Source organism: Simochromis diagramma, unplaced genomic scaffold (genome assembly GCF_900408965.1).
Source record: "Simochromis diagramma unplaced genomic scaffold, fSimDia1.1 OVJJ01000296.1, whole genome shotgun sequence".
NCBI lineage: Eukaryota > Metazoa > Chordata > Actinopteri > Cichliformes > Cichlidae > Simochromis > Simochromis diagramma.
This window is the reverse complement of record NW_024387004.1, coordinates 1395799-1421757: the sequence shown is the minus strand read 5'-3', so window position 1 is coordinate 1421757 and position 25959 is coordinate 1395799. Positions and strand designations below refer to the sequence as shown.

At 47.5% G+C, this 25959-nt stretch overlaps 3 protein-coding genes across 8 annotated transcripts; 1 reads left to right on the top strand and 2 right to left on the bottom strand.

The window, feature by feature from the left end:
* Nucleotides 1-894: 894 nt before the first annotated feature.
* isy1 (ISY1 splicing factor homolog) lies at nucleotides 895-11288 on the bottom strand. Its single transcript, XM_040040975.1, has 11 exons — nucleotides 10289-11288; nucleotides 6237-6259; nucleotides 5795-5846; nucleotides 5264-5329; nucleotides 5136-5178; nucleotides 4656-4768; nucleotides 4256-4373; nucleotides 4057-4179; nucleotides 3666-3778; nucleotides 2692-2781; nucleotides 895-1074 (listed from the first exon to the last, which is right to left on the bottom strand). The coding sequence occupies exons 1-11, from the start codon at nucleotides 10289-10291 to the stop codon at nucleotides 967-969; spliced, it is 852 nt and encodes a 283-aa protein (XP_039896909.1). The 5' UTR covers nucleotides 10292-11288; the 3' UTR covers nucleotides 895-966.
* A 435-nt stretch (nucleotides 11289-11723) lies between these two features.
* On the bottom strand, nucleotides 11724-19387 carry cnbpb (CCHC-type zinc finger, nucleic acid binding protein b). Of its 5 annotated transcripts, none has more exons than XM_040040968.1 (5): nucleotides 19305-19387; nucleotides 13021-13137; nucleotides 12769-12834; nucleotides 12501-12699; nucleotides 11724-12427 (listed from the first exon to the last, which is right to left on the bottom strand). In XM_040040968.1, the coding sequence occupies exons 2-5, from the start codon at nucleotides 13121-13123 to the stop codon at nucleotides 12310-12312; spliced, it is 486 nt and encodes a 161-aa protein (XP_039896902.1). In that variant the 5' UTR covers nucleotides 13124-13137; nucleotides 19305-19387; the 3' UTR covers nucleotides 11724-12309. The 5 variants fall into 5 exon arrangements, with proteins under 5 accessions (XP_039896902.1, XP_039896900.1, XP_039896901.1 ...); XM_040040966.1 differs by lacking the exon at nucleotides 19305-19387 and adding an exon at nucleotides 18285-18428; XM_040040967.1 differs by lacking the exon at nucleotides 19305-19387 and adding an exon at nucleotides 17647-18256.
* On the top strand, nucleotides 19359-24420 carry LOC120739250 (pyruvate dehydrogenase [acetyl-transferring]-phosphatase 1, mitochondrial-like). Of its 2 annotated transcripts, XM_040040964.1 has the most exons (7): nucleotides 19359-19476; nucleotides 19606-19678; nucleotides 20540-20744; nucleotides 20814-21227; nucleotides 21436-21536; nucleotides 21619-22184; nucleotides 23673-24420. In XM_040040964.1, the coding sequence occupies exons 3-7, from the start codon at nucleotides 20556-20558 to the stop codon at nucleotides 23939-23941; spliced, it is 1539 nt and encodes a 512-aa protein (XP_039896898.1). In that variant the 5' UTR covers nucleotides 19359-19476; nucleotides 19606-19678; nucleotides 20540-20555; the 3' UTR covers nucleotides 23942-24420. The 2 variants fall into 2 exon arrangements, with proteins under 2 accessions (XP_039896898.1, XP_039896897.1); XM_040040963.1 differs by lacking the exon at nucleotides 19359-19476 and having other exon boundaries at nucleotides 19583-19678.
* The last annotated feature ends 1539 nt before the right edge of the window (nucleotides 24421-25959 follow it).

The following is a 25959-nucleotide window of genomic DNA, read 5'->3' as shown; positions in this document are numbered from 1 at the left end:
ACACACAGACGCACACACACGCAGGCACACAAACAGACAGACCCACAACAACAAAACAGAGAACAACACCACACAGAGGCAGCACACACGCAGGCACAAAACAGGACAGCAACACAACACACAGACACACACACACACAGATGCACACACACACAGGCACACAAACAGAGAGACACACACACACACACACACACACACCCCCCGTTTCCTCCTCACATGACATCACATGAAGCGTCAGGTCATTAATCAGCCACATGCTGCAGAATGCTGCCACCAATCAACAGGCAGATTGAAGCCACATGATGACACAGACTGAAGTACTGCAATAACCTCAGTATTGACAGTACAGCGAGGTACTGCTGATGAACCTTTGACCCCTGCTGCTGCTGAGGTTAAAGGTAGTGTGAATATGAGGGCCAACACAGAAGAAGAAGCAGAGCATCGTTACCATAGCGATGGAAAACCTTTGTAATATCCAGCTGGAAAGGAAATGAAAACGTGTAAAAACAAAACAAAACAAAAGAATAAAACAAATTTAGCTGCACAAACATGTTCCAGCCATTTTCTTCTGCTTATCCATGTCACGGTCATGGGGGGTGGAGCCTATTTTAGCTGTCACAGGTGAGAGGATGCACGCCAGTCTGTCACAATGAACTTTTTCCTAAAAATCATGACGTTTGTGATTCTTTTTCCCAGTTTTGAGATCAGTTGCACTAAATTGCTGTCGAGTCTCTACGTTAAAAGCGCCCGGAGGAGACTGCTGCTGTGGTTTGGTGCCGAAATTCTCCTAAAAGTCAACATTTCTTTCGCCTCAATGAAATATGTTCACTTCACTGTCCAGCAGGGGGCAGACCTGAGGTTCACTATAAGCAAGAAAAGTAGACGAGAAGAAACTGAAGAGCAGAAAGTTTTTATTAAGAAAAGGTAAAAAAAACACGCCTGTATTTACAGCAGCAGACAGATGGGTCAGAGCCCCAGCAGAGCTCGGGCCTCCTGACTCTGAGCCTGAAGAGTCTCGCTGGCGTAACGCTGCAGCAACTCCATCTTCTTCCTCCTGACCAAAGCCTCCTCCACCTGAGAGACAGACAGACAGGGAGGGAGGTTACTCCTGAACTACGTACCACAGGTACTTCATCACTAGACCATTCTGGAGGATTCCCATGATGCACTGGGTGTTTCTTCTTCACTCGCTATGTGTTAACAGACCTCTCTGCTGAATCATATCCGTTATTAATCTCTGTCTCTCTTCCACAGCATGGTCGTGTCCAAATTCATGGGCTGCATCCTCCTGAGGACCCGGCCTTCGCGGTCTACGTGGGCCCGGTCCTCAGAAGGTGGGGTAGGCCGGAAGTAAACGGCCGTAAAATTGGACGGTCTAGCCTTCAGATTAGCGTCACCGCTGTCTCGGTGGAGTTTAATAAACTCGGCCGTCTGCTCCTTGCTTTCTAAAATATAACAGGACACTGGCGTAAATTCTCGACTGGCTCACACTTCTGTTTAATGTTTATTCAGCTGTGTGAAAACCACCCGGGGGATTAATAAAGTTTTATTTTATCTAATCTAATAACTTTGATCTCAGCCAAACCGATTTACTCACGAACAAACAAAACACTGAAAAAAGCCCAACAATAACATTTTTAGGTTGTCTAAGTGACTTATATATCACGTTTAACCCGAGCAGCGAAAGTCCGCGGTAATCTGAACATGATGTGCCGGGAGTTGTGCCGTTCTCGGCGGTTTCAGTGACCCTCGAGCTCCCGGCGAGCTGTCGAGCTGGTGGGGAGCAGACGTCTCTGAAAACGTCGAAGCACTTTTGCAAATATGCGATATCTTGATAAACCGAGCAGATATTTGATGTTTACACAGCTACTTTCTCGCCTGAAAATATGTTAAAAGTTTATTTTGTGACCCAGAAAGATTAGTAAGAGTAATTTTAAAACTTAGTAGCGGCCGCCATTGTTGGAAACTGGAGTTTGGCTGGGCCGCGCTATGAATTCTGGGATATGGTGGGCCACGAAGGACACACCCGACCCATCCTTCAAATTCGGGGAAAAGGAGGCTGCATTTGTCGGCTGCATTCGGAGGAGTCTACGAATTTGGACAGCCTTCGGCGCGTCGCTGTGACGTAATCGGTCTACAAACCCGTCCTGAGGAGGATGCAGCCCATGAATTTGGACACGACCCGTGTCTTTATCATGTCCTCCTTCTCTCGCAGCAGATGGCCCCGCCCCTCCCTGAGCCTGGTTCTGCCGGAGGTTTCTTCCTGTTAAAAGGGAGTTTTTCCTTCCCACTGTCACCAAAGTGCTGCTCATAGGGGCTCATATGATTGTAGGGTTTTTCTCTGTATGTGTTATTGCAGGGTCGACCTTACAGTATAAAGCGCCTTGAGGCGACTGTTGTTGTGATTTGGCGCTGTGTAAATAAAAGTGAATTGAACAGACCAAACTCTCCTGAAACCCTGCACGGTAGGCTGACCTGCACCTCCTGGGAAATATAAAGATAACACCGCCTGCACAGGTGTGCCAAAGGTGACGCCCACTCAGGTAGGCCACGTTGTTGGCTCTATATAGGTTGGAGATCTAAATGAAGCGGACACAGTCAGAGCTGCTTTCAAGGCTCTGGTTACAATCAGGCGTCATCCTTGGCAGTGAGGGTCCTCACGTTGCAGGCAAGCGTGTTTGTGTGTCTCACCTCTTTCTGAGATGGAACAGGTACGTGTGCGATGAAGGCGAGTCCTCCATCCTCTCCCTCCTGCTCCTCCTGGTTCTCCTGGTCATCAGGCTGCAGAAATCAAAAAAGATTGTTCATATTCAAGCACATCTGTGTGTGTCAGTAAATTAGTCTTTATTTTTCTCTTCTCTAAACTTATTTAACTTGGATGATTTAAGGATGATTCAAAATGTCCACCATGTTTCAGTAAATAACCCACATTTTGTTGACGTTGGGTCACTGGATTGAATGTTAAATAAAATGAAATAAAAATCACGTGAACCCCGTCTGTCAGACCCAGAAGGCTGACTCTGTTCAGCTGCACATCTTCAGTGAAACATCGTCATCAGGTGACTTCTTCAGTCTCAGCTGACTGCAGGTTTCCAACCCTATGAACAAGCAGCACTGACTAACAATGGGCTGTGAGGTCAGTTTCATCATCATTGATATGCAAATTGTTGTAACTATCGATCGAAGACCAGCTAGCTAACACTGAAATGTTTCACTGAAACCGATGAACAGGGTCGACCTTCTGGGACTTCCTCACCTGGATGACGTCTACCTCAACGTTTGAAAAATGTTTCAGTGTCTTCAGCTCGTCCTCGTATCACGATAAAGCAGACGAGGTAAACATGGCTAATGCAATAATCCAGCTGTTAACATCAAACTTATCGTATTTCGTAACGATCTCAGCCCACTACAAGTACTGATAACCTGGATTGATCCTTAAACCTGTACCCGGATTAAAGTGATCCTATTCAGTTCTTACTGACCAGGACAAAAGTGATCTGGATTACATGATCCATGGAAGGAAAACCCAGATCATTTTATCTGGATTACATGTCAGAGTCGCACGTTCACACCAGACGGTGTGTTTCTACGAGTGAACCGCTCTCAGGTGTGCCGAGGTCACCTGACAGAAGCTGATTGGCTGAGCAGGTAAAGAGACAGTTCACCTCTTCGTTGTAGACGGTGTAGATGCTCTCCTCCTCTTCCTCCTCCTGCTGTTGCTCTCCAGACACTCGAGACTCTCTCTCTGTTTTCCACCTGTGGAACGCCTCCAGCACAGCTACACACACACACACACACACACACACACACACACACACACACACACACACACACGCGCACACACACACACACGCGCACACACACACACACGCGCACACACACACGCGCACACACACACACACACGCGCACACACACACACGCACACAGGTGAGGTTACCTGAAGTGTCACACGCATGAACAGAAGCTTCAAATCTGCTGAACTATAATCCAATAATTCCATCATCCAGGATTTTCACATATTCTCTGGATTATTTTATAATCTGGGGATTATGAACCTTGTTTCTCGTACTGCGCCTCCAGAGGAAGAAGGACGCCGTCGTCTTCGTCTCTGTAGCCGTAATACTCTGCATCCACATCCTTCATCAGCTCCCCCCTTGTCTTCCTCGGCGCTGGGGCAGCTGGGAGATTACATACTTGGTGAGGACCGATGGTGTGACAGTGTGACATCAAACAGGAAGTGATGCAAATACGTACGCTCCTTCTCAAACAGCTCCCGGACTCCCGGCAGGTCTCTGGCAGCTCCAAAGTATTTATAGCCGCGGTTTCCAGGCACCTCCTTTCCTTCGTGGTCCAACATCCTTGGCCCGATGCGCTGCGACACAAACACGCGGTCAGCTGCTTCGATTGCGCCGATTGATAAATAAATTGGAATTATCAATAACTTGCCATGATTACTGATAATAAATCAAGATTATCAATATCAAGTCAGGATTTGATGAAAGTCTCGCAGCACGATGTTACACAGATTACAACATTCAGGGTCACGTGACTCATCACAGCAGGCTTTAAATCAGTGGTTACTATGGTAACAGTTCTATTAATCTGACCCTTTGATGGCTCAGATTAAACGTGAACTCCTGTGTATGTCTCTTACTGCATAGTCGGGTCCTCCGAGCTCTTTGATGCGGACCTCCCAGTGACCTTTCTCTCTCAGCAGCTTGTTGATCTCATCGTTCAGATCCCGAATCCTGAACTCACCCAGACCAGCTGCACAGGTGAGGCACAGGTGAGGCACAGGTAAGTGGTCTGTATTTGTATAGCGCTTTACTAGTCCCTAAGGACCCCAAAACACTTTACACACAAGCTACATTGTAGCCACAGCCGCCCTGGGGCGCACTGACAGAGGCGAGGCTGCCGGACACTGGCGCCACCGGGCCCTCTGACCACCACCAGTAGGCAACGGGTGAAGTGTCTTGCCCGAGGACACAACGACCGAGACTGTCGGAGCCGGGGCTCAAACCGGCAACCTTCCGATTACAAGGCGAACTCCCAACTCTTGAGCCACAGAGAGACACAGGTGAGGCACAGGTGAGAGAAGGGGAGTGGGACAAGTGAGGAAGAGACTTGGACTCACCGTTCTGGATCTGAGCGACTTTCTTTGAGATTTCACTGATAATCTGAAACAGGCACACAGGACACACTCAGTACACCTGACTGCAGGTACCATCACCACTACTGATACTAGTCCTGCAGTGTGACTACCTGTCGTCTCCATTTTTCAGCTTTAGGAAGTTCACTGCACTCTGAGGCCAGAAAGGGTCTTCTTTCCTACAGATGAGAGATCAGGCAGACAGGTGTTTATCTGACGGCAGCACTACTGCTATAGACCGCAACCGCCTGCAGAGTGATAACAATTGTGGAGAAGATCATCAGGACCCCGCTGCCCTCTCTGCAGAGCATCTACCATCACAGAGTCCAGAAGAGAGCTGCCTCCATCCTCAAAGACCCCACACACCCCCAACACGGACTCCTCAAACTTCTGCTTAGGACGAAGGTTTAGAAGTGCGAAATCCAGAACATCAACAACTCCTTCCCCACAGCTATCAGACTCTTGAACAGCTGACCTATTTTAACAGTAATAATAATTTTTGCACATGTATTTTATTTGTTCTAGTTCTATTTGCAGATATTAACCGGCATCTGTGTGTGGACAGCAGAGAAAGAATTTCATTGTACAGAGAAATGCTTTTCTTTGTACACATGACGATAAACGCTTTGGATCTCGAAACTCACCTTGACTTTTCCTTCCTCCAGCTGAGCCTGCCTGAACCGAGCCAGGGCCGTCCTGACAGACAAAGCAGAGGGACACATTTACCCAAAGAGGAGGACAGGTGGAGGAGGAGGACAGGTGGAGGAGGAGGACAAGAGGAAGAGGAGGACAGCAGGTAAAGGAGGACAGGTGGAGGACAACAGGAAGAGGAAGAGGAGGACAACAGGAAGAGGAGGACAGGAGGAGGAGGAGGACAGGAGGAGGACAGCAGGAAGAGGAGGACAGCAGGAAGAGGAGGACAGCAGGAAGAGGAGGACAGGTGGAGGACAACAGGAAGAGGAAGACAACAGGAAGAGGAAGAGGAGGAGGACAGGAAGAGGAGGTCAGGTGGAGGAGGACAGGAGTGTGTGTGTGTGTGGGGGGGGGGGGGGGTCATACAGCACATCTCTGACAGGAAGTACTTACATGGCCTTCTCGGCGTTCCTCGCCTGCACAGAGAGAAGATCGGAGAGAGAAACATCTGGAAACATGTGGAGCTCAAAGAGGAGGTAATTTCATGGTAACCAATAGCACGTGAGGTCACCAAGCACCTCCTCCGAACCTCTCGTTGTTGGCCTGCAGCTGGGCCTGGAGGTGTTATCCAGGTAAAGTTGACACCTGGGCAAGAGCTGAGACCCAGACTGCCGCCAGACTCCATTAAAATCAGCAGTTTAATCAGTTTAATCAAGCTGATAATGGATTGCATTTATATAGCACTTTACAATTCCACTATTCATTCACTCTCACATTCACATTCACTCACACAGCTCACATTCAGTGAGATCTTGAGGGAGAACAAAGGGAAGCGGCGGCGGCCTAGAGGGAAGCGAGCCGGCGTCAGGAACAGGCTGAGAGCTCGTGCACACCGCACACCTCTGCCTAGCATCCTGCTCGCCAACGTCCAGTCACTGGAGAACAAGCTTGACGACCTCAGGGCCAGGATAAAGTTCCAGAGAGACATTCGGGACTGCAATCTCCTCTGCTTCACCGAGACATGGCTGAACCCAGCGGTGCCGGACCACGCCATCCAGCCGGCCGAGTTCTTCTCGGTTCACCGCATGGACAGGACACGGGACTCGGGGAAGTCAAGGGGAGGCGGCGTGTGTTTAATGGTGAACAACAACTGGTGCAACAGTGCGAACGTTGTTCCTCTCACACGCTCCTGCACACCAAATCTGGAACTACTGTCCATCATGTGTCGTCCTTTTTATCTACCTTGGGAATTTACATCGGTCATTGTAAGTGCCGTTTATATTCCACCACAAGCGGACACGGTCACCGCCTTATGCGAGCTGCATGAGGCACTCACACAGCACCAGACACAACACCGGGACGCTGCGCTTATTGTGACGGGGGACTTTAATAGCGCCAACCTCAAACGCGCAGCGCCAAACTTTTATCAACACATCTCCTGCCCCACCAGAGGTGAAAGGACACTGGACCACTGCTACACTACGGTCAAGGACGGCTACAAGGCACAATCCCGCCCTCCGTTTGGCAAATCTGATCACGCCGCCATCTTCCTCATGCCAAAATACAAACAAAGGCTGAAACAGGAAGTTCCGGTTCAGAGGAAGGTCGCGCGCTGGACGGATCAATCGGTGGCCGCGTTACAGGACGCACTCGATGACGCAGACTGGGGCATGTTCAGAAACAGCTCCGATGATGATGTCAACGTGTTTACGGAAGCGGTTGTGGGATTCATCGGGAAACTAGCGGATGATACCGTGGAGACAAAGACTATCACAACGTTTCCCAACCAGAAGCCGTGGGTGGATAAAACCATCCGCGACGCTCTGAGATCCCGCACCGCTGCCTACAACACGGGACTCACGACGGGGGACATGGACCCGTACAAAGCCACGTCATATAACGTGCGGAGGGCGGTGAAAGAGGCGAAGCAGCGCTACGGGAGGAAACTAGAGTCACAACTCCAACAGAGTGACTCTAGGAGCCTGTGGCGGGGACTAAGGACAATAACGGACTATAAAGCACCAACAACCGGTATGACGAACGCGGCCGTGACTCTGGCAGACGAGCGGAACACTTTCTATGCTCGCTTCGAGGCTGCAGCTAAGGACTCCAACAATGCTAGTGCTAGCGGCGCTAACGGCTGCAGACAGGAAGATGCTGCCAGCACCGGAAACGTGCTCGTCATCTCCGAGCATGAAGTAAGGAGAGCCTTCAAGAGAGTGAACACCAGGAAAGCAGCAGGACCAGACGGCATCCCAGGTCGTATCCTAAGAGACTGCGCATACCAGCTAGCTCCTGTGTTCACTGAGATATTCAACATCTCTCTATCTCAGTCGGTGATCCCCACATGCTTCAAAGAGTCCATCATTGTTCCTGTCCCGAAGAAACCCCACCCTGCTTCTCTCAATGACTATCGCCCTGTAGCCCTCACCTCAGTAGTGATGAAGTGCTTTGAACGCCTGGTCAGAGACTTCATCATTTCTTCACTACCAGACACACTGGACCCACTACAGTTCGCTTACCGTCCAAATCGTTCCACAGACGATGCCATCTCTCATCTCCTCCACACATCACTCACTCACTTGGACACTAGAAGGGGGAATTATGTTAAAATGCTCTTCATAGACTACAGCTCTGCATTTAACACCATAATTCCCTCCACACTCACCACCAAGCTGGAGCACCTGGGACTCAGCTCATCTATGTGTCTGTGGATCTCCAACTTCCTAACTGGCAGACCACAGGCAGTAAGGATGGGCGGACATGTCTCAGCCTCCACCACTCTCAGCACTGGAGCCCCCCAGGGGTGTGTTCTGAGCCCCCTGCTGTACTCTCTGTACACATATGACTGTGTGGCCACTACCAGCTCCACCACCATCATCAAGTTTGCTGACGACACCGTCGTGGTGGGCCTGATCTCTGATAACAACGAGACGGCCTACCTGAAGGAGATTAGGAATCTGGAGAACTGGTGCCAGAGGAACAACCTCCTTCTAAACGTCAGTAAGACAAAGGAGCTGATAGTGGACTTCAGCACTAAGCAGGAGAGGAACTACCAGACCCCTGTCATCAACGAGTGCCCAGTGGAGAGAGTGGACAGCTTCAAATACCTCGGAGTTCACATCACGCAGGACCTGTCATGGTCCTGTCACATCAACACCGTGGTGAAAAAGGCCCGTCAGCGTCTCTACCACCTCAGACGCTTGAGAGACTTCCGACTGCCCTCCAAGGTGCTCGGGAACTTTTACTCGTGCACCATAGAGAGCATCCTGACGGGAAACATCTCAACCTGGTTCGGGAACAGCACCATGCAGGACAGACGAGCTCTACAGAGGGTTGTGCGGTCAGCTGAGCGCACCATCCGCTCCGAGCTCCCTGACCTGCACTCAATCTACAGCAGGCGGTGCTGGACCAAGGCCAGGAAGATCGTGAAGGACCTCAGCCATCCCAACAACGGACTGTTCTCTCTGTTGAGGTCAGGAAAGCGATTCCGCTCCCTGAAGACCAACACAGAGAGACTGAGGAGGAGCTTCTTCCCGCAGGCGATACGGTCTCTCAATCACACCACCACACAGTACTGACCCACACATACAGTTCTTACACACACTGGACATTCTGGACATTGTTTTCACTTCATCACTTAAATCACTTTAAGCATATTTGCACTGCACAAGACATAATGTGGATCGCACAACACTGGTCACTATATTCTTCATTTCCAGTTAATACGTGTACAGCTGTGTGTATTGTGTATATATTTATTTAGATTTCTTCATACATTCTTATATAGTTCTATATTGTGTATTTTGTTGTGCAGTTATTTTATTTTCAACTTTAATTTATATATTTTATCTTATTCTTTCCCAGTTAAATTTACCCTTCATTCTAATTTGTGTTGTACAGTTATTTCATTTTTAACCTTAATTTATATTTTATTCCTTCCTAGTTAAATTTACCCTTTTTAATTTTTCATATTTATTTCCTATCTTATTCATAGCCTTTTCCTTTTTTTTCTTTAGGTCACGAGCAGTTGTCTAAGCATTTCACTGCATATCGTACTGTGTATGACTGTGTACGTGACAAATAAAATTTGAATTTGAATTCACACACTGGTGGAGGCAGCTACAGGTGTAGCCACAGCTGCCCTGGGACAGACTGACAGAAGCGAGGCTGCCATATCGCGCCATCGGTCCCTCTGGCCATCACCAGTAGGCGGTAGGGGAAGTGAGCATTAATGTTCAATACAGCCAGCTGATCGATACACCAGGTGATCACGGTCTGCTTTGGTCGCTCAGTCGTCTCCATGTTTCAGCTGCTCCACCAGACTCCATTCAAAAATCTGTTATTTTTTAACTCAGAGTGTTTTAACACGGTTTGGAGTCGGAGGAGCGGCTCCTCACAGAGCCGCTGAACGCTTCCTGATCACTGATTAATAATGAATATTGATTAACGTGCACACGGCTGTGACGTCAGTGAACACAACAGATTAAAATGCTGATTCTCACCATGTCTGCTGCGGAGTTTAGCCGTTAATCCAACAACCGAGCAGAAACCATCCAAACACACACGAACACAGCACGCACACTAACAGGAAACACGTCACCGGCTCCACCACTGCATCCGGTTTTATGTCTGCACTACGGCCCCCTGCAGGACGAGCGGCCCGCCTACAACGACATGTAAGATAAAATAAAAATGTACACACAAATGTAGGAAATAAAATGTGAAAAATGTTAATGTGAAAGCGTAGAACATTAATATTCATCTGCTGTATGACGGACGTGCACGCTGAACTCTCAAACTTATATGAGCTGTGTGAGATCTGATTGGACGGCCACAAACGCCCACAAATATTTCCTAAAATGTTTTGTTTGTTGTTTTAAATGTAAAACATTGTATAAGAAGACAAAACTGAAGCCTTTCACTGAACGAGCAAACAAACACACTGGTCCTCTGTCTGCACACACGTCAGAGCACTGCTGCCATCAGTGTGTTGGTATGTAACAACTGCAGTGTGACTCTGCACAGCCTCAGCATGTTTGTGCTCTCTGCTCAGAAAGAACTTATTTTAACATTTAGCTCAACAACAAACAAATTCTGCCTAAGAAGAATTACATTAGATTTCCTCATATCAATATATAAGTAGGGGTGACATGAGCCACAAGTGGCCACTAGTTTGAGACCCCTGGCCCAGGTAAGTGAGAAGTCTGATCATGAACACCACAGAGGTCAGAGGTTAACGCTGGGATGTATTGTTGTACATCAGCAGTGAATGACATGTTCATGTACGACCTCTATTGAACTTTTAAAGATTCATTGTGTTTATTTATGTTTTATTTCCACAGCGACTTTATTCTTTCACTGTACGCAGATCAAACTTCCTGTGTCCTTAATAAAACTGAGTCAGTCGTTCATTCGATGTAATCAGAGTAGTAACAATGATGACTGTTACTACACTGGGGCGATCGTGGCTCAAGAGTTGGCAGTTTGTCTTGTACTGGTTCGAACCCCGGCTCGGACAGTCTCGGTCGTTGTGTCCTTGGGCAGGACACTTCGCCCACTGGTGATGGCCAGAGGGGCCGATGGCGTGATACGGCAGCCTTGCTTCTGTCAGTCTGCCCCAGGGCAGCTGTGGCTACATCTGTAGCTGCCTCCACCAGTGTGTGAATGTGAGAGTGAATGAACAGTGGAATTGTAAAAGCGCTATTTAAATGTAATCCATTATTATTATGATGATGAGAGGAGGAGATTCTGGAGGTGTCTGACAGCGAGGAACTGAGCAGGTCGTCAGGGATCGCTCTGTCCAGCTGCTGCAGATGTTAATTAAACCATGAGGCTTTCAGGTGAGCTCTGGAGCTCGTTTCCTCTGATCTGATTGGTCGGTTCGTCTCCTGTGGGTCAGTGGTGCCTGTCTGAAGAAATAAGACAGCCACCGCAGGCTCCGCCCTCATCCTTCTTACCTTTTTATTGTCAGGTAGAACATACACCTTTACAACAGCTCACAGGTAAAATGTACAAAAATAAGATTTTTCTGGGGGTTTTGTCCAGACTTCCTGCGGCTTTTTTTCTTGGCGTACGATTACTCGACCTGCACAAAAACGCACCTGTAAAACATCTGCTGCGACCTGTCCTGATTGGCTCGTTCATCCTGCGATATTATTGGGTGATTGCTGGAGGTGGGGACAATCATTTTATATGGTCCAAAAACAAAAATGAAGTTGGCAAGATACAAACTTCCATGGCTCTATTAGCCCCACCCAAAGGGCAGAGGGGAGGGGCCTAATTTGGCCTTCATACATCACTCTCTCAGGTCTAAAAAAGCTCTGTACATCGTAACACAGCTACCAAACTAAAACACAGAAGAACAAATGGGTTTTGTAGCCCGCCCCCTCCTCCTCCCTCCGTCTGCTCTGACTGGCTGTTACGAGGCTGACCGACAGGCCTCTAGACCAATGACAAGAGGAGGATCAGAGGGCACAAACAGAGAATAAAAGAAGAGGTTTGGGAGCGTAGGGTCAGAGGCCAGCTAGGGGGTGGCTTCGATGGTGCACTCTTTCGCCAGGTGACCTGACTTCCCACAGTTATAGCAGTTCAACTCGGACGCCTTGCTGCAGTGCACCGCAACATGGCCGATCTCCCCGCACCTGCAGAGCACATGGACAGGTTACGCTGGACCGTTCACCTGTGTTTGTAGGCTCAGCTTTAGTATTAGTTTACCTGTAGCACTTGACCTTCTCACAGCACTTCTGGATGTGTCCGAAGCTGCCGCAGGAGTAGCACTTTTGCTCGTGGGCGTGGTTACAATCGCGCGCCATGTGACCGGCCTTGCCGCAGTTGTAGCACAGCTGCTCGCGCTCCTTCTTGGGCTCCTTGCAGTCTCTGGAGATGTGACCTCCTCTGCCGCAGTTGTAGCAGGCTGCAGGAAAGATCACACCTGTGCTCACCTGTCTTTAAACTGTTGTGATCTGTAAGCGTGTGTCCTCACCGTCCTCTGTGCGCTCGCAGTCTCTGGCCACGTGCCCAAGTTCGCCACATCGGTAACAGAACAGGTCTGCAACGACACGACAGGGGTGAACCGCCGGGTGTGTCACGTAGTCAGCTGTTCACAATAACAGCACCAATGCAGAAGCTGGAAATGGAAACAGGTTTCCACGTCTCCATGGCGACATCTGTAAAAACTACAGGCTTTTTAATAAACTTTAAAATAAACTCATGGAGGTTTGATGATGGGTGTCACCTTTGCCTCTGCTGCGTCCTTTCCCTCGCCCTCGGCCGCCACTCGGACAGTTCTTCACCCAATGGCCTGAGCGGCCGCAACCGAAACACTCGTTACTGCTCATCGCCACGACCACGGCTGGAACCACAGACAGGAGATTCAGATGTGAAACTTTACCTTCATGAAGGTGCAGAATAAAAACCACGGAGGAAAAGGAAAAACACACCAGGAACACCTGAGATGATTCTCCTCAGTCCTGGGCCCACCCACACAGGTAGAGTTTACAATAATTGATCACACAGCAGTGAGGAATAAATGTGAACACAGCAGATGTCTTTCTGAAAGTGCTGTAACTAGATTAAGGATTTAATTCCAGGACTGTTTAATGTTAACTAGTAATGACTTCATGAATAACATTTTAGGCATTAGAGAGAAAAAAAGACTCATAATCATCCCACAGATGTAATATTATCTACAGCTACTCTTAGTACCATTGATGTTAAGTTAGACTCTTTTTCTCCAGTTGATCTTTCTGAGTTAACTTCAATAATTACTTCCTCCAAACCATCAACGTGTCTTTTAGACCCCATTCCTACAAAACTGCTCAAAGAAGTCCTGCCATTAATTAATGCTTCGATCTTAAATATGATCAACCTATCTCTAATAATCAGCTATGTACCACAGGCCTTCAAGCTGGCTGTAGTTAAACCTTTACTCAAAAAGCATCTCTAGACCCAGCAGTCTTAGCTAATTATAGGCCAATCTCCAACCTTCCTTTATATCAAACATCCTTGAAAGAGTAGTTGTCAAACAGCTAACAGATCATCTGCAGAGGTTTATTTGAAGAGTTTCAGTCAGGTTTCAGAGCTCATCACAGCACAGAAACAGCTTTAGTGAAGGTTACAAATGATCTTCTTATGGCCTCTGACAGTGGACTCATCTCTGTGCTTGTCCTGCTAGACCTCAGGGGAAAACACGCTGGATCTTGTTTACACAAACATCCCCCGGCGCATATCGGGCAGAGCCCCGCCCCCACCTCGGCTACTCAGACCACATCTCTGTTATGCTAATTCCAGCATACAGACCACTCGTCAGGCGATCAAAACCGGTTCTGAAGCAGGTGAAAACCTGGCCAGCAGGAGCCATCTCTGCTCTTCAGGACTGTTTCGAGAGCACTGACTGGAACATGTTTGGGGAGGCTGCAACTTACGGCGACTTCACTGACTTGGAGGAGTACACGTCATCAGTGTCCAGCTACATCAACAAGTGCACCGATGACGTCACTGTCTCCAAGACCATCATCTCACGACCCAACCAGAAACCGTGGATTACTGCGGAAGTGCGTGCACTTCTGAGGACCCGAGACTCTGCCTTCAAAGCGGGAGATAAGGTGGCGCTTAGAAGAGCTAGGGCCGAACTTTCTCGGGCCATCAGAGAGGCGAAGCACGCACACGCCCAGAGAATCCACAACCACTTCAAGGACAGCGGCGACACACGGCGCATGTGGCAGGGCTTACAAGCCATCACTAACTACAGGACGACATCACCTGCCTGTGACAGTGACGGCTCCCTCCCAGATGCGCTGAACAACTTCTACGCTCGGTTCGACAGGCAGAACAACGTGGCGGCGAGGAAGACCACCCCTCCTCCGAACGACCAGGTCCTGTGTCTCACTACAGCTGAGGTGAGGAAAACTCTACGCAGAGTCAACCCACGAAAAGCTGCTGGACCAGACAACATCCCAGGCAGAGTGCTCAGAGAATGTGCTGAACAGCTGGCAGATGTTCTCACCAACATCTTCAACATCTCTCTGAGCAGTGCCGTCGTTCCCACGTGCCTCAAGGCCACCACCATCGTCCCCGTGCCCAAGAAGTCTTCTGTGTCCTGTCTCAACAACTACCGTCCTGTTGCACTTACACCCACCATCATGAAGTGCTTCGAGCGGCTCGTCATGAGACACATCAAGACCCTGCTGCCCCCCTCACTGCACCCACTTCAATTTGCGTACCGCCATAACCGCTCAACGGACGACGCCATCTCCACTGCACTCCATCTTGCCCTCACACACTTGGACAAGAAGGACTCACACGTTCGAATGCTGTACATAGATTTCAGCTCAGCATTCAACACGATCATCCCCCAACAACTGAACGGAAAGCTGAGCCTGTTGGGCCTGAACACCTCCCTCTGCAACTGGATCCTGGACTTTCTGACCGGAAGGCCTCAGTCAGTACGGATCGGGAACTGCACCTCCAGCACCACCACACTGAGCACTGGGGCCCCACAAGGCTGTGTGCTCAGTCCTCTGCTGTTCACACTGCCTACTCATGACTGTGTAGCAACACACAGTTCAAATCACATCATTAAGTTCGCTGATGACACGACCGTGGTGGGTCTCATTAGCAAGAACGACGAGTCAGCATACAGAGAGGAAGTGCAGAGGCTAACGGACTGGTGTAAAGACAACAACCTGTCTCTGAATGTTAACAAGACAAAAGAGATGGTTGTTGACTTTAGGAGGACACGAGGTGACCACTCACCGCTGAGCATCAACGGCTCCTCTGTGGAGATCGTCGACAGCACCAAATTCCTGGGCGTCCACCTGGAGAAGGACCTCGGCCGGTCCCTCAACACCAGCTCCCTGCACAAGAAAGCCCAACAGCGTCTCTTCTTTCTGAGAAGACTGAGAAAGGCCCAGCTTCCACCACCGATCCTGACCACCTTCTATAGAGGAACTATCGAGAGCATCCTGAGCGGCTGCATCACTGTCTGGTTTGGGAACTGTGCCATATCGGACCGCAAGACCCTACAGCGGATAGTGGGAACAGCAGAGAAGATCATCGGGGTCTCTCTCCCCTCTATTGAGGACATCTACACCACACGTTGCATTCGCAAAGCCACCAGCATTGTGGCTGATCGGACACACCCCTCTCACACACTCTTCACACTCCTGCCATCTGGAAAAAGGTATTGAAGCATTCGGGCACACACATCCAGACTGTGCAACAGCTTTTTTCCACAGGCCATCCGTCTCCTCAGCAAAAAGGGACTGGACTGATAAACACACACACACACACACACAAACATTATCACTCAGCTTAACTCAACTACCTCAAAACATTGAGACTGGACTGACTAATCAACACAAGCGCAACACACTGACCTACACCACCAATATCGTACACACCAACCTGTAAATGCTCTTTTGCACAATATTATTACTGGACTTTCTGCACTAACTTCTTTACTTCCTAATTTTTGCTGCTACACTAAGGAATGTTTACTGTTCCTCCACTGCCTCAACTCATCATCACAAAACTTTATTATTATGTTAAGTTGTGTTTTTTTGTCACACTGTCACTTGCTGCTCTTGTTTGCACATTTGCACGTGCACTTTGTTGTCTGCTGTCTGTTAACCAAAAAAAAAGAAAAAGAAAAAAAAGTCTTCCTTAGATAGTTAGTTTTTGTTAATTTATGTTGTAATTTATGTTAGGTCAGTCTGTCTTGTCTCTGCTAGCCAGCTAACTAGGCCTCTTAGTTAGCTAGTTTAGTGTTTTCTGTTAATTTATGTTGTAAATTTATGTTGCATGTAGCACCTTGGTCCTGGAGGAACGTTGTGTCGCTTCACTGTGTACTAACTGTATATGGTTGAAGTGCCAATAAAGCCAACTTGACTTGACGCGTTCGATACTGTTGACCATAATATCCTATTAGAGCGATTAGAACATGCTGTAGGTATTACAGGTACTGTGCTGCAGTGGTTTGTATCATATCTATCTAATAGACTCCAGTTTGTGCATGTAAATGGAGAGTCCTCTTCACACTCTGAGGTTAATTATGGAGTTCCACAGGGTTCAGTGCTAGGACCAATTCTGTTTACATTATACATGCTTCCCTTAGGCAGCATCATTAGAAGACATAGCATACATTTACACTGCTATGCAGATGACACCCAGCTCTATCTGTCCATGAAGCCAGATAACACACACCAATGAGTTAAACTGCAGGAATGTCTTAAAGACATAAAGACCTGGATGGCCGCTAACTTTCTGCTTCTTCATTCAGATCAAACTGAGGTTATTGTACTCGGCCCTGGAAAGCTTAGAAATATGGTATCTAAGCAGATTCTTACTCTGGATGGCATTACCTTGGCCTCCAGTAACGCTGTGAGGAACCTTGGAGTCATTTTTGACCAGGACATGTCCTTCAACGCACATATTAAACAAATATGTAGGACTGCTTTCTTCCATTTGTGCAACATCTCTAAAGTTAGAAATATCCTGTCTCAGAGTGACGCTGAAAAACTAGTTCATGCATTTATTACTTCCAGGCTGGACGACTGTAATTCATTATTATCAGGAAGTCCTAAAAACTCCCTGAAAGCCTTCAGCTAATCCAAAATGCTGCAGCAAGAGTCCTGACAGGGACTAGAAAGAGAGAGCAGATTTCTCCTGTTTTGGCTTCCTGTTAAATCCAGAATTCAAAATCCTGCTCCTCACATACAAGGTCTTAAATAATCAGGCCCCATCTTATCTTAATGACCTCATAGTACCGTTTCTATTTTTAACATTAGGCTTCAAACTTGCTCATAAGGGTCAAATGATTGTTGGGGTCTTTTTTTCTGTTCTATTATTGTAGTGTCTTTACCTTACAACACAAAGAGCCTTGGGGCCACTGTTGTTGTGATTTGGTGTAATATACATAAACTGAATTGAATGGAGCAGCAGGGTCCCATCAGATTCACTCTGACCCCCTCATGTGAGACACCTGAGGAAGCTGTAGAGCTGATTTTAATGCGGACACATAGGGGACCACAGGAAGACAGGTGAGGACAGGTTCTGATTGTCTCAGGTCTTCACCATGATCAGACTTTTTCCTCTTGTTCATCATGTAATAAGATGCCTCTTCACAGAGCAACAGCAGATCAATCGTGTATCGATCCTCTCCGGTCCTCCCGTCCCACCAACTGTGCTAACCTGCACCGCCCCCGCGGCTCATGGCAGCCCGACGCCGTTAACAGGCCACTCTGTGCGGCCACCAGCCAAAGGCTCCCCGGCCGATGAGGTCCTTTATACCGGCTCCCCGCTCCGGCCTGTAAGCCTGTAAACAGCCCGTCATGGCAGCTAGCCTGCTAGCAGCTTAGCATACGCTCCGCAGCGGAGGAAACACCGACACTGTCCGCTACGCAGCGCCTCTTCCCCGGGGCGGAGCGGCGCGCCGGCCGGCTGCAGTGAGCCCTCTGCAGGCAAAAAAGAGCGGATCAAGCCGCCGGAGCTCCGACTCACCTCAGACCCGAACCTGTGGAGGTTTGTTTGGATGCTGGTCTGCGCCACACGCGGTCTGCACACGGCCCGACACACACACACGCACGCAGACACACACTGATAATCTCACACACACACACTGATAAACACACACAGACACACACACGCACACACACTGATAATCTCACACACACACAAACACACAGATACACAGACACACACACACACACACACTGATAAACACACACACACACACACTGATAAACACACACAGACACACACACACACACACACACTGATAATCTCACACACACACAAACACACAGATACACACACACAGACACACACACACACACTGATAAACAGACACACGCACACGCACACGCACGCAGACACACTGATAATCTCACACACACACACACTGATAAACACACACAGACACACACACACACACACACTGATACACACACACACTTATACACACACTGATAATCTCACACACAGACACACACTGATAAACACACACACACACACTGATAAACAGACACACACACACACGCACGCAGACACACTGATAATCTCACACACACACACACTGATAAACACACACAGACACACACACACACACACACTGATAAACACAAACAGACACACACTGATACACAGACACACACACACTGATAAACACACACAGACACACACACACACACACACTGATAAACACAAACAGACACACACTGATACACAGACACACACACACTGATACACAGACACACACACACACACACACACTGATAAACACACACACACTGATAAACACAAACAGACACACACTGATACACACACACACACATTTCACTCACATGTGCTGTACCAATGTACCTGCACATGTGATGTGACAATAAAAGTGATTTGATTTGATTTGACACACACACACTGATAAACAGACACACACACACACACTGATACACACACACACACACCTTGTTTACTCACCTTTAGCCTAAAGCTGATGTTCTGGCTCACCTGTGCTGAACTCACCTGTGCGCCGATACAGGAGAACCTGAGCAGGTTTTGTGTACGGTCAGTGGGAACAGCCTGCTGTCTGACACGATTATGAAGAATGAAACGCACAACAGTGTCTGATCTGCACAAAACACCTGCACACAGACAGACCTGAGAGCTGCTGGCGACCCCGCCTCCTCCCCCTCAGGTAATTAAACACATTGGCTGCTTTCTCGCATGTTTAATATGGTGAAGAATGAAGCCTGTGCCACACTGAGCAGGCTGAAAGTGAGAGGATGGTTTACAGGTAACTGATCGATGAGCGCGTCACCAGCAGGGTCAAAGGTCACAGGAACAAAGACGCAGCTGCGGGAGGAGTGATCAGGAAGACGAGACGTCAGGCAGACAGGGTGAGTTTCAGCGTCGTGCTTAGTCAAAACTTTCCACCGGAACCACAGCTGACCATCAGCTGACCCGTCAGCTGATCCTGTTTAACTAAACCTGGTTTCTGGGTTAGAGCCAAACCTCAGAGTCACAGGACAGTGATTTATTTATTTTCAGTGTGATAAATGAATCTGTTTGTTGGTCACTGTTCTGATTCTTCTGCTGATCCTTTGATGTCACTCTCTGATAACCAAAATTCACCTGAAAAAGCTGCTGAACAGAGCTGCTGTCACTTCCTGTCTATTCCAAAAAACTGGCCGCAGTTCAGCTGGTGGTGCAGCAGGGGGCACTCTGAGCTGAGGATTTCCAGCTGCTTCTAGAATTGTATTTATTTTATTTCTCCGTGAAGCTGAATCAGTTCAGTGTTCTGCTGCCTGCTGATTGGTCAGTTAGGGCAGGACGTCGGTGTCCCTCGATGGCGCCTGTTTCTAAACGATACCTCTGGCAGATGCCAGGAGTGTAGCCAAAGTGCAGCAGAAGAAGCAGCTGGTTGTGGTGGTTGAATGTGAAGCTATCGTGAGGCCACTGGTGGCTTCATGCCCCAAATCAACATGGAGGATGCAGTAAAGTGACTGGTGATGCTCTAACATCCTTGATATGCACAAAAAGTAGAAACTTCAGTAGAAACATCAAAGAATAGAACAGTAGCTAATGTCCCGAGCCTTTCCATCAGAGTCATGAACAGCTCCACCGAGTCCCATTCATTCTGCATGAGCTCAAGGGCGCCCCCTGTGGAACAGGAAGTCACTAATGGCCTTCACCAGTGGTCATGTAGGGATGTCAAACTTTAGACACCTGACAACCAAAATGCTCTGATCCTTCTGCAGGTCCAGCCTTCATGCCATGTTGGGGCGAACCGCCTTCCATACTGGATGCTGCAGGTTTCAGCAGTGCTGCTTCCTGTCCTTGCCTCCTCCCCATCCACCTGAGCTGCACAGACTCCATTACTCAGCAAGCAGTGGGAGCCGGAAACTGAGGGCGGGACAGGAGGCGGGGCAGATAAATTCCGCTCAGGTCGACCGGATCTTAAAGGTGACAAAAATCAGACTCTGAAAGCGTTAACTGGTGATGTCACACATCTTAATGACTGTTTGTTTCCAGGCCAATGAATACAGCCTTACCCTCCCCAGAGGCCCCGCCTCCCATGGCGTTCTGGGTTTTCATAGCAACATGTTGCCATCCAACCTCCCCTGCGAGGACCGTCAGAGCAGCGCCACCTGCCTAGCGGGCCGTGGAGGCGTGTTGTTCGGCGTGTTCGACGGTCACACAGGGCCGGCCTGCGCCCACGCTGTCAGTCAGAGGCTCTTTTACTACATTGCCGTGGCAGCGCTGCCGCTGAGGACACTGGCGGAGCTGGAACGGGCGGTGGAGGAGGAACGGGCCGTAACACCACTGCTGGAATGGCATAAATACCCCCAAGACCTGAGCTACCCCAATGGAGGAGTGACGTCCTTCCATAGCCTCCGGAACTACTGGCAGGAGAGGCTGGAGACCGAGGAGGAGGATGAGGAGGAGGTAACCAGGTGTCCTGACACATCACAGAATCACATTCACAGACAGTGCAGGTCCAAAAAAAACCCCAAAACATGCCTGAATGTCAAAGCCTTTACCTGGTCTCAACCAGGTGCAGGTGGACTTTTCAGAAACCGATTTTCCTGTTTTGGTTTCAGCAGAAAGTTCACCTGTGGTGACATCATTATCTGTTCTCTCTGATTGGCTGCAGGATGACAACAGAACGACATCAGCTCTGGTCAATGCGTTCCATCGCCTTGACTACGACCTGTCTGTAGAAGCCCAGGTGCATCTGTCCCTGACCTCCCCCAGGTAAGAACAAAGTTGTGTTTTCTTCAGCAGAACCTGCAGGTGAGTCTGTTTCAGCAGGTTAAGCCTCTCTTTGTGCCCACAGGCAGGTGTCTTTCCCTGGTGAGGGGTTGTCTCTGACCTCCCCCCTCCGGGTGGCGCTCTCTGGTTGCACAGCCTGTGTCGTCCACATCTCCAACGGCGTTCTACACGTGGCCAACCTGGGGGACAGTCGGGCAGTCCTGGGCATCCAGGAGGCAGACGGAAGCTGGTCTGCGATCAACCTCACCAATGACCACAATGCGCAGAATCCCGAAGAGCTGCAAAGGATTCTGGGAGAGCACCCAGCGGAGCAGAGGACGGTGATCCGCCACGACCGCCTACTGGGCCTGTTGCTGCCCTTCCGGGCGTTCGGTGACGTCCGCTTCAAATGGAGCGCGGATATGCTGAGTCGGGTCTATGAAACTCGACCGGACATCCTGTCTGCGGTCAGTGAGGCGGTCCGGACGATGCCGCCGCACTACCTGACCCCACCCTATCTGAGCACTGAGCCAGAAATCACCCGACACTGTGTTGGACCTGCAGACAAGTTCCTGGTCCTCGCTACTGATGGACTCTGGGAGCTGATGCATCGACAGACGGTCATCCAGCTTGTGGGGGATCATCTGACAGGTCAGAGCCAATCAGTTACTGATCCTTTAAATAGCAACACAGTAAAGCTTGTAACTATTAATATATATACATATATATATATATATATATATATATATATTTCACCTCTGTAATATTCTGGTTATTTATAATTGAACTATTTGTATATGTTAGCGCTATTACATACATTTTGTAAACTTTGTAATATTTGGTTTTATTTAATTTACTTCAGTCTGTTACTGTTGTTGTCTTCGAGCGACTGTATTCTGATCATATCTAATAGACTCCAGTTTGTGCATGTAAATGGAGAGTTCTCTTCACACACTGAGGTTAATTATGGAGTTCCACAGGGTTCAGTGCTAGGACCAATTCTGTTTACATTATACATGCTTCCCTTAGGCAGCATCATTAGAAGACATAGCATACGCTGAAAAACTAGTTCATGCATTTATTACTTCCAGGCTGGACGACTGTAATTCATTATTATCAGGAAGTCCTACTCGTGTTTCTTCTCCACTCACTTTTTTTCATGCTCCATTAGGGCTGTTCGATATAACGATATATATCGGATGACGATATAAAAACGTCTGTCGTTTCATTTTACGCTATCGTTTGTTTCGTGGTGTCGCAAAATAAACTGTTTACGGTAATATTTGTTCATTGTTTTGATGGTCACTGTAGTGGCTGTATGAATTTCTTAAAGTTCTCTCTTTCTCTTATATTTAATATAACCACACTACGGACGGACAAGCACCTGTTTTTATGCGTTGTCGTTAGCAACAATGACGGTAACACCATCGCGTGTCCGCTTGTTTATGTTCCTCATAAACCTTTCACAATAAAGCTCAAGATCCTGTTGAGACTTTTCAAAATAAACTGAATCACGTGAAAGAGCAGATTATTTAGGGATGAGAAGTAAAAAAGAGCCGCCAGGTGCTAAAAAATAAACCTTAGACTCAAACGTTAGAACAGGCTTTTCCCCGCAGCACGCCGTGTAATAAATACTCACAAAGGAAACGGCGGCTGTTACAACTTATGTCTAAAAATGTGTCGTTTCACGCATCGTCAAGTCAAGCTGCCCGAGATTCACAGAATTTACAGAAAATGTTACATTTTTGTGATTTATATTGTTATCGGGACAATAGATGTCTTATATCGGGATATGAGATTTTGGTCATATCGCACAGCCCTATGCTCCGTATGTTTACACACCAGAAGGTGAGTTCATATTTTACCCTGAACCACGACCTTATTCTGAAACTGTCCCATTGCCACCTCTTGGTCACCTTGTTTTTACATTAAGCTGTCCCAGCATCTCATCACATGCCAGTCTTCACCTGTTTATGTTTTCAGTGTTGGAGTTTGAAATTCTTTTGAAGACTGAGGTCACAGATAATCACTCACAGTGCTCCAAAAAGTGCACATGAGGTGTGAGCGTGCTCAGACGTGTCCACATGTCTTTACTTCCTGTCATCGTCCTGACTCTGTGTGTGGTTTGTCGTTGCACAGCCCTCCAGCAGCAGAGACCTATAATTCCCTGCGAGGGCACAACGCTGGGCGACCTGCAGCGCCTCTTGCTGGAGAGGAGGGGGCGGGTCCTGTCGGCGCTTGAGGACCAGAATATCGCCACCCACCTGATCCGCCACGCCCTTGGCGACGACGGGTATGGAGCGGTAGCTCCAAATCGTCTCGCCAAGATGCTGAGTCTGCCTGTGGATCTGGCCCGAAGGTACCGTGATGACATCACTATCACCATCATTCACCTGAATGAGATCTAACACCTGCAGGTGATTACCTGCTTGGTAGTCATCCCGCTGACCAATCAGCAGCAGGCGTGCTCATTCCAGCGCTGATCTTCATCCTTTTCCTTAACCGTATCCCAGCTCTGAATGGTCGAGGGGTGGGACACACCTGGACAGGTCACTGATCAGGTGTTTCTGTTATTTTGTCTGCCTTCAAGAAGACCAGAACTCGACACACACACAGGTCTGAGAAAAGCTCCACGAACGACACCGGAGCTAACCTCACTTTTCAAACATCGCTCTTCAGGTGTGGAGCAACACAGTGAGCATGCTCAGTGAGTTGATGTTCTGCACTTGGAGTGGAGAAGTGGCGCCACCTCCTGGTGGCACACTGAAAACACCTATCTCGCCTGAGGCTACGGCTACGTCCACACGTACCCGGGTATTTTTGAAAATGCAGATTTTTCTATGCGTTTGCACCTTTCGTCCACACGTAAACGGCGTTTTCAGTGACTGAAAACTGAGATTTTTAAAAACTCCGTTTTTGCATTTACGTGTGGACGACAAAAATGGAGAAAACGCAAAAAACGCAGCGTCAAAGGTGTGCGCATTTTTTGACGTCACACTGTGCGCCACGTTATTGTTTCGGTGAAATGAATTTCTACAATACTGTTAATTGTACTCTGTGCAGTGTTTAAATGCTTACATATACACACACAGTTACTGTCCCTCCACACTCGACTCGGTTCTGCTTGTCACTACCCGATCTGTACCACGCATGTGTGAAAGGTTTTTTTTTTGTTTTTTTTTTAATTTTTTATTAGTAATATAAACATACAAACAAAATGCACCATATATTACAGATTCAGAGAATAGACATTTCTTACATATTAGCAACTTTCATACATAGTGAAAATAAAATATAAAGATGGGGTCACATAATTTAACAAATTATTAACTCACTAAATCAAAATCTTCCATAAAGGAAACAAAAAAAGCAGCCTTTTTCTTTTTAACTAAAGTCAAAGATTTAACCAACAGGTTTAAGTCGTTTTTCCAGTAAGTTAGTGTTGGTTTAGTCTTAAAAAAGCGACATTTATGTATAAAATGCTTGCACAAGATTAATAACACATTAACACCATAATTAGCTTTCTTTTCTTTCAAAAACACTCCAAACATTATCATATTTAAGGTAAATTGGGTAATTTGAATCCCACTGGAATGAAAATCCAACCAAAATATTTGTATAAAATTGCACAAAAAGAATAGATGGTCCAAATCCTCCTCTTCTGTTTCACAAAATACACAATTACCCGTTTCTATTTTGAATCTATCACTAAGGAGTCTATTTGTCAGGTAAATTTTATTCAAGATTTTAAATTGGACTTCTTTCCCTTTAGGAGGGATAGGGAAGGTGATATAATCAGTTCTTATTTTTTCAATTTCTTCCGTTTGGAAATCTTTTAATGTGTAATTACGTCTAAGTAAATTTGGAGAATAAAGACTCCTTAATGAAGATCTAAGAAACTTATTGTTGCATTTAACATCACAAAATCGAATATCATCTATATATAATTGCCTTAACTTGGGGGAGATGTCAGAATATATTATATCATTTACAACTATGTTTTTAAGTGACAATGGAATGGATTTTATAACCCGATTAAATTTACTTTTAGAACATTGGATATTAAACTTTTGGCAAAAATCTTGCGCATGTGTGAAAGGTGTCTACTTCCAGTCGAAGTATTTTACGATAGTTACAGGTCAGAGTATCTGTTAAGATGTTAAGAAAAACAAGTATCTCTTAAAATGTTTCCGATAATGAAACATTTAATATAATGTAGACAAAAACAAAAAAATAAAAAGATAGTTACGGATCAGGACTCCCCGATCCTTACTGCGCATGTGCAGATGTTTTCTTCTTCTTCTGTTCGTTTAATGGAGGTTAACACCCCAGTGTACGAGGACACCGCCACCTGCTGACTGAGCGAATGAACCATATTGTAAACTGAATTAGCGTAATCACAAACGTGTGTTTAATTTGATTTATT

Bases quoted from the DNA above. Each gene is read 5' to 3' on its own strand.
- cnbpb (XM_040040965.1), bottom strand. From the start codon at position 17,889: ATGATGAACAAGAGGAAAAAGTCTGATCATG. The intron at 12,835-13,020 runs GTGACACCCATC...GTGTCGTTGCAG, and splicing joins AGGACGCAGCAGAGGCAAAG to ACCTGTTCTGTTACCGATGT. The intron at 12,700-12,768 runs GTGAGGACACAC...TCTTTCCTGCAG, and splicing joins CTGCGAGCGCACAGAGGACG to CCTGCTACAACTGCGGCAGA.
- isy1 (XM_040040975.1), bottom strand. The intron at 5,330-5,794 runs GTGAGTTTCGAG...TCTCATCTGTAG, and splicing joins TGGAGGAAGGAAAAGTCAAG to GAAAGAAGACCCTTTCTGGC. The intron at 1,075-2,691 runs GTGAGACACACA...TCTGTCTCTCAG, and splicing joins CTGTTCCATCTCAGAAAGAG to GTGGAGGAGGCTTTGGTCAG.
- LOC120739250 (XM_040040964.1), top strand. From the start codon at position 20,556: ATGTTGGGGCGAACCGCCTTCCATACTGGATGCTGCAGGTTTCAGCAG. The intron at 21,228-21,435 runs GTAACCAGGTGT...GATTGGCTGCAG, and splicing joins AGGAGGAGGATGAGGAGGAG to GATGACAACAGAACGACATC. The intron at 21,537-21,618 runs GTAAGAACAAAG...TTGTGCCCACAG, and splicing joins CTGTCCCTGACCTCCCCCAG to GCAGGTGTCTTTCCCTGGTG.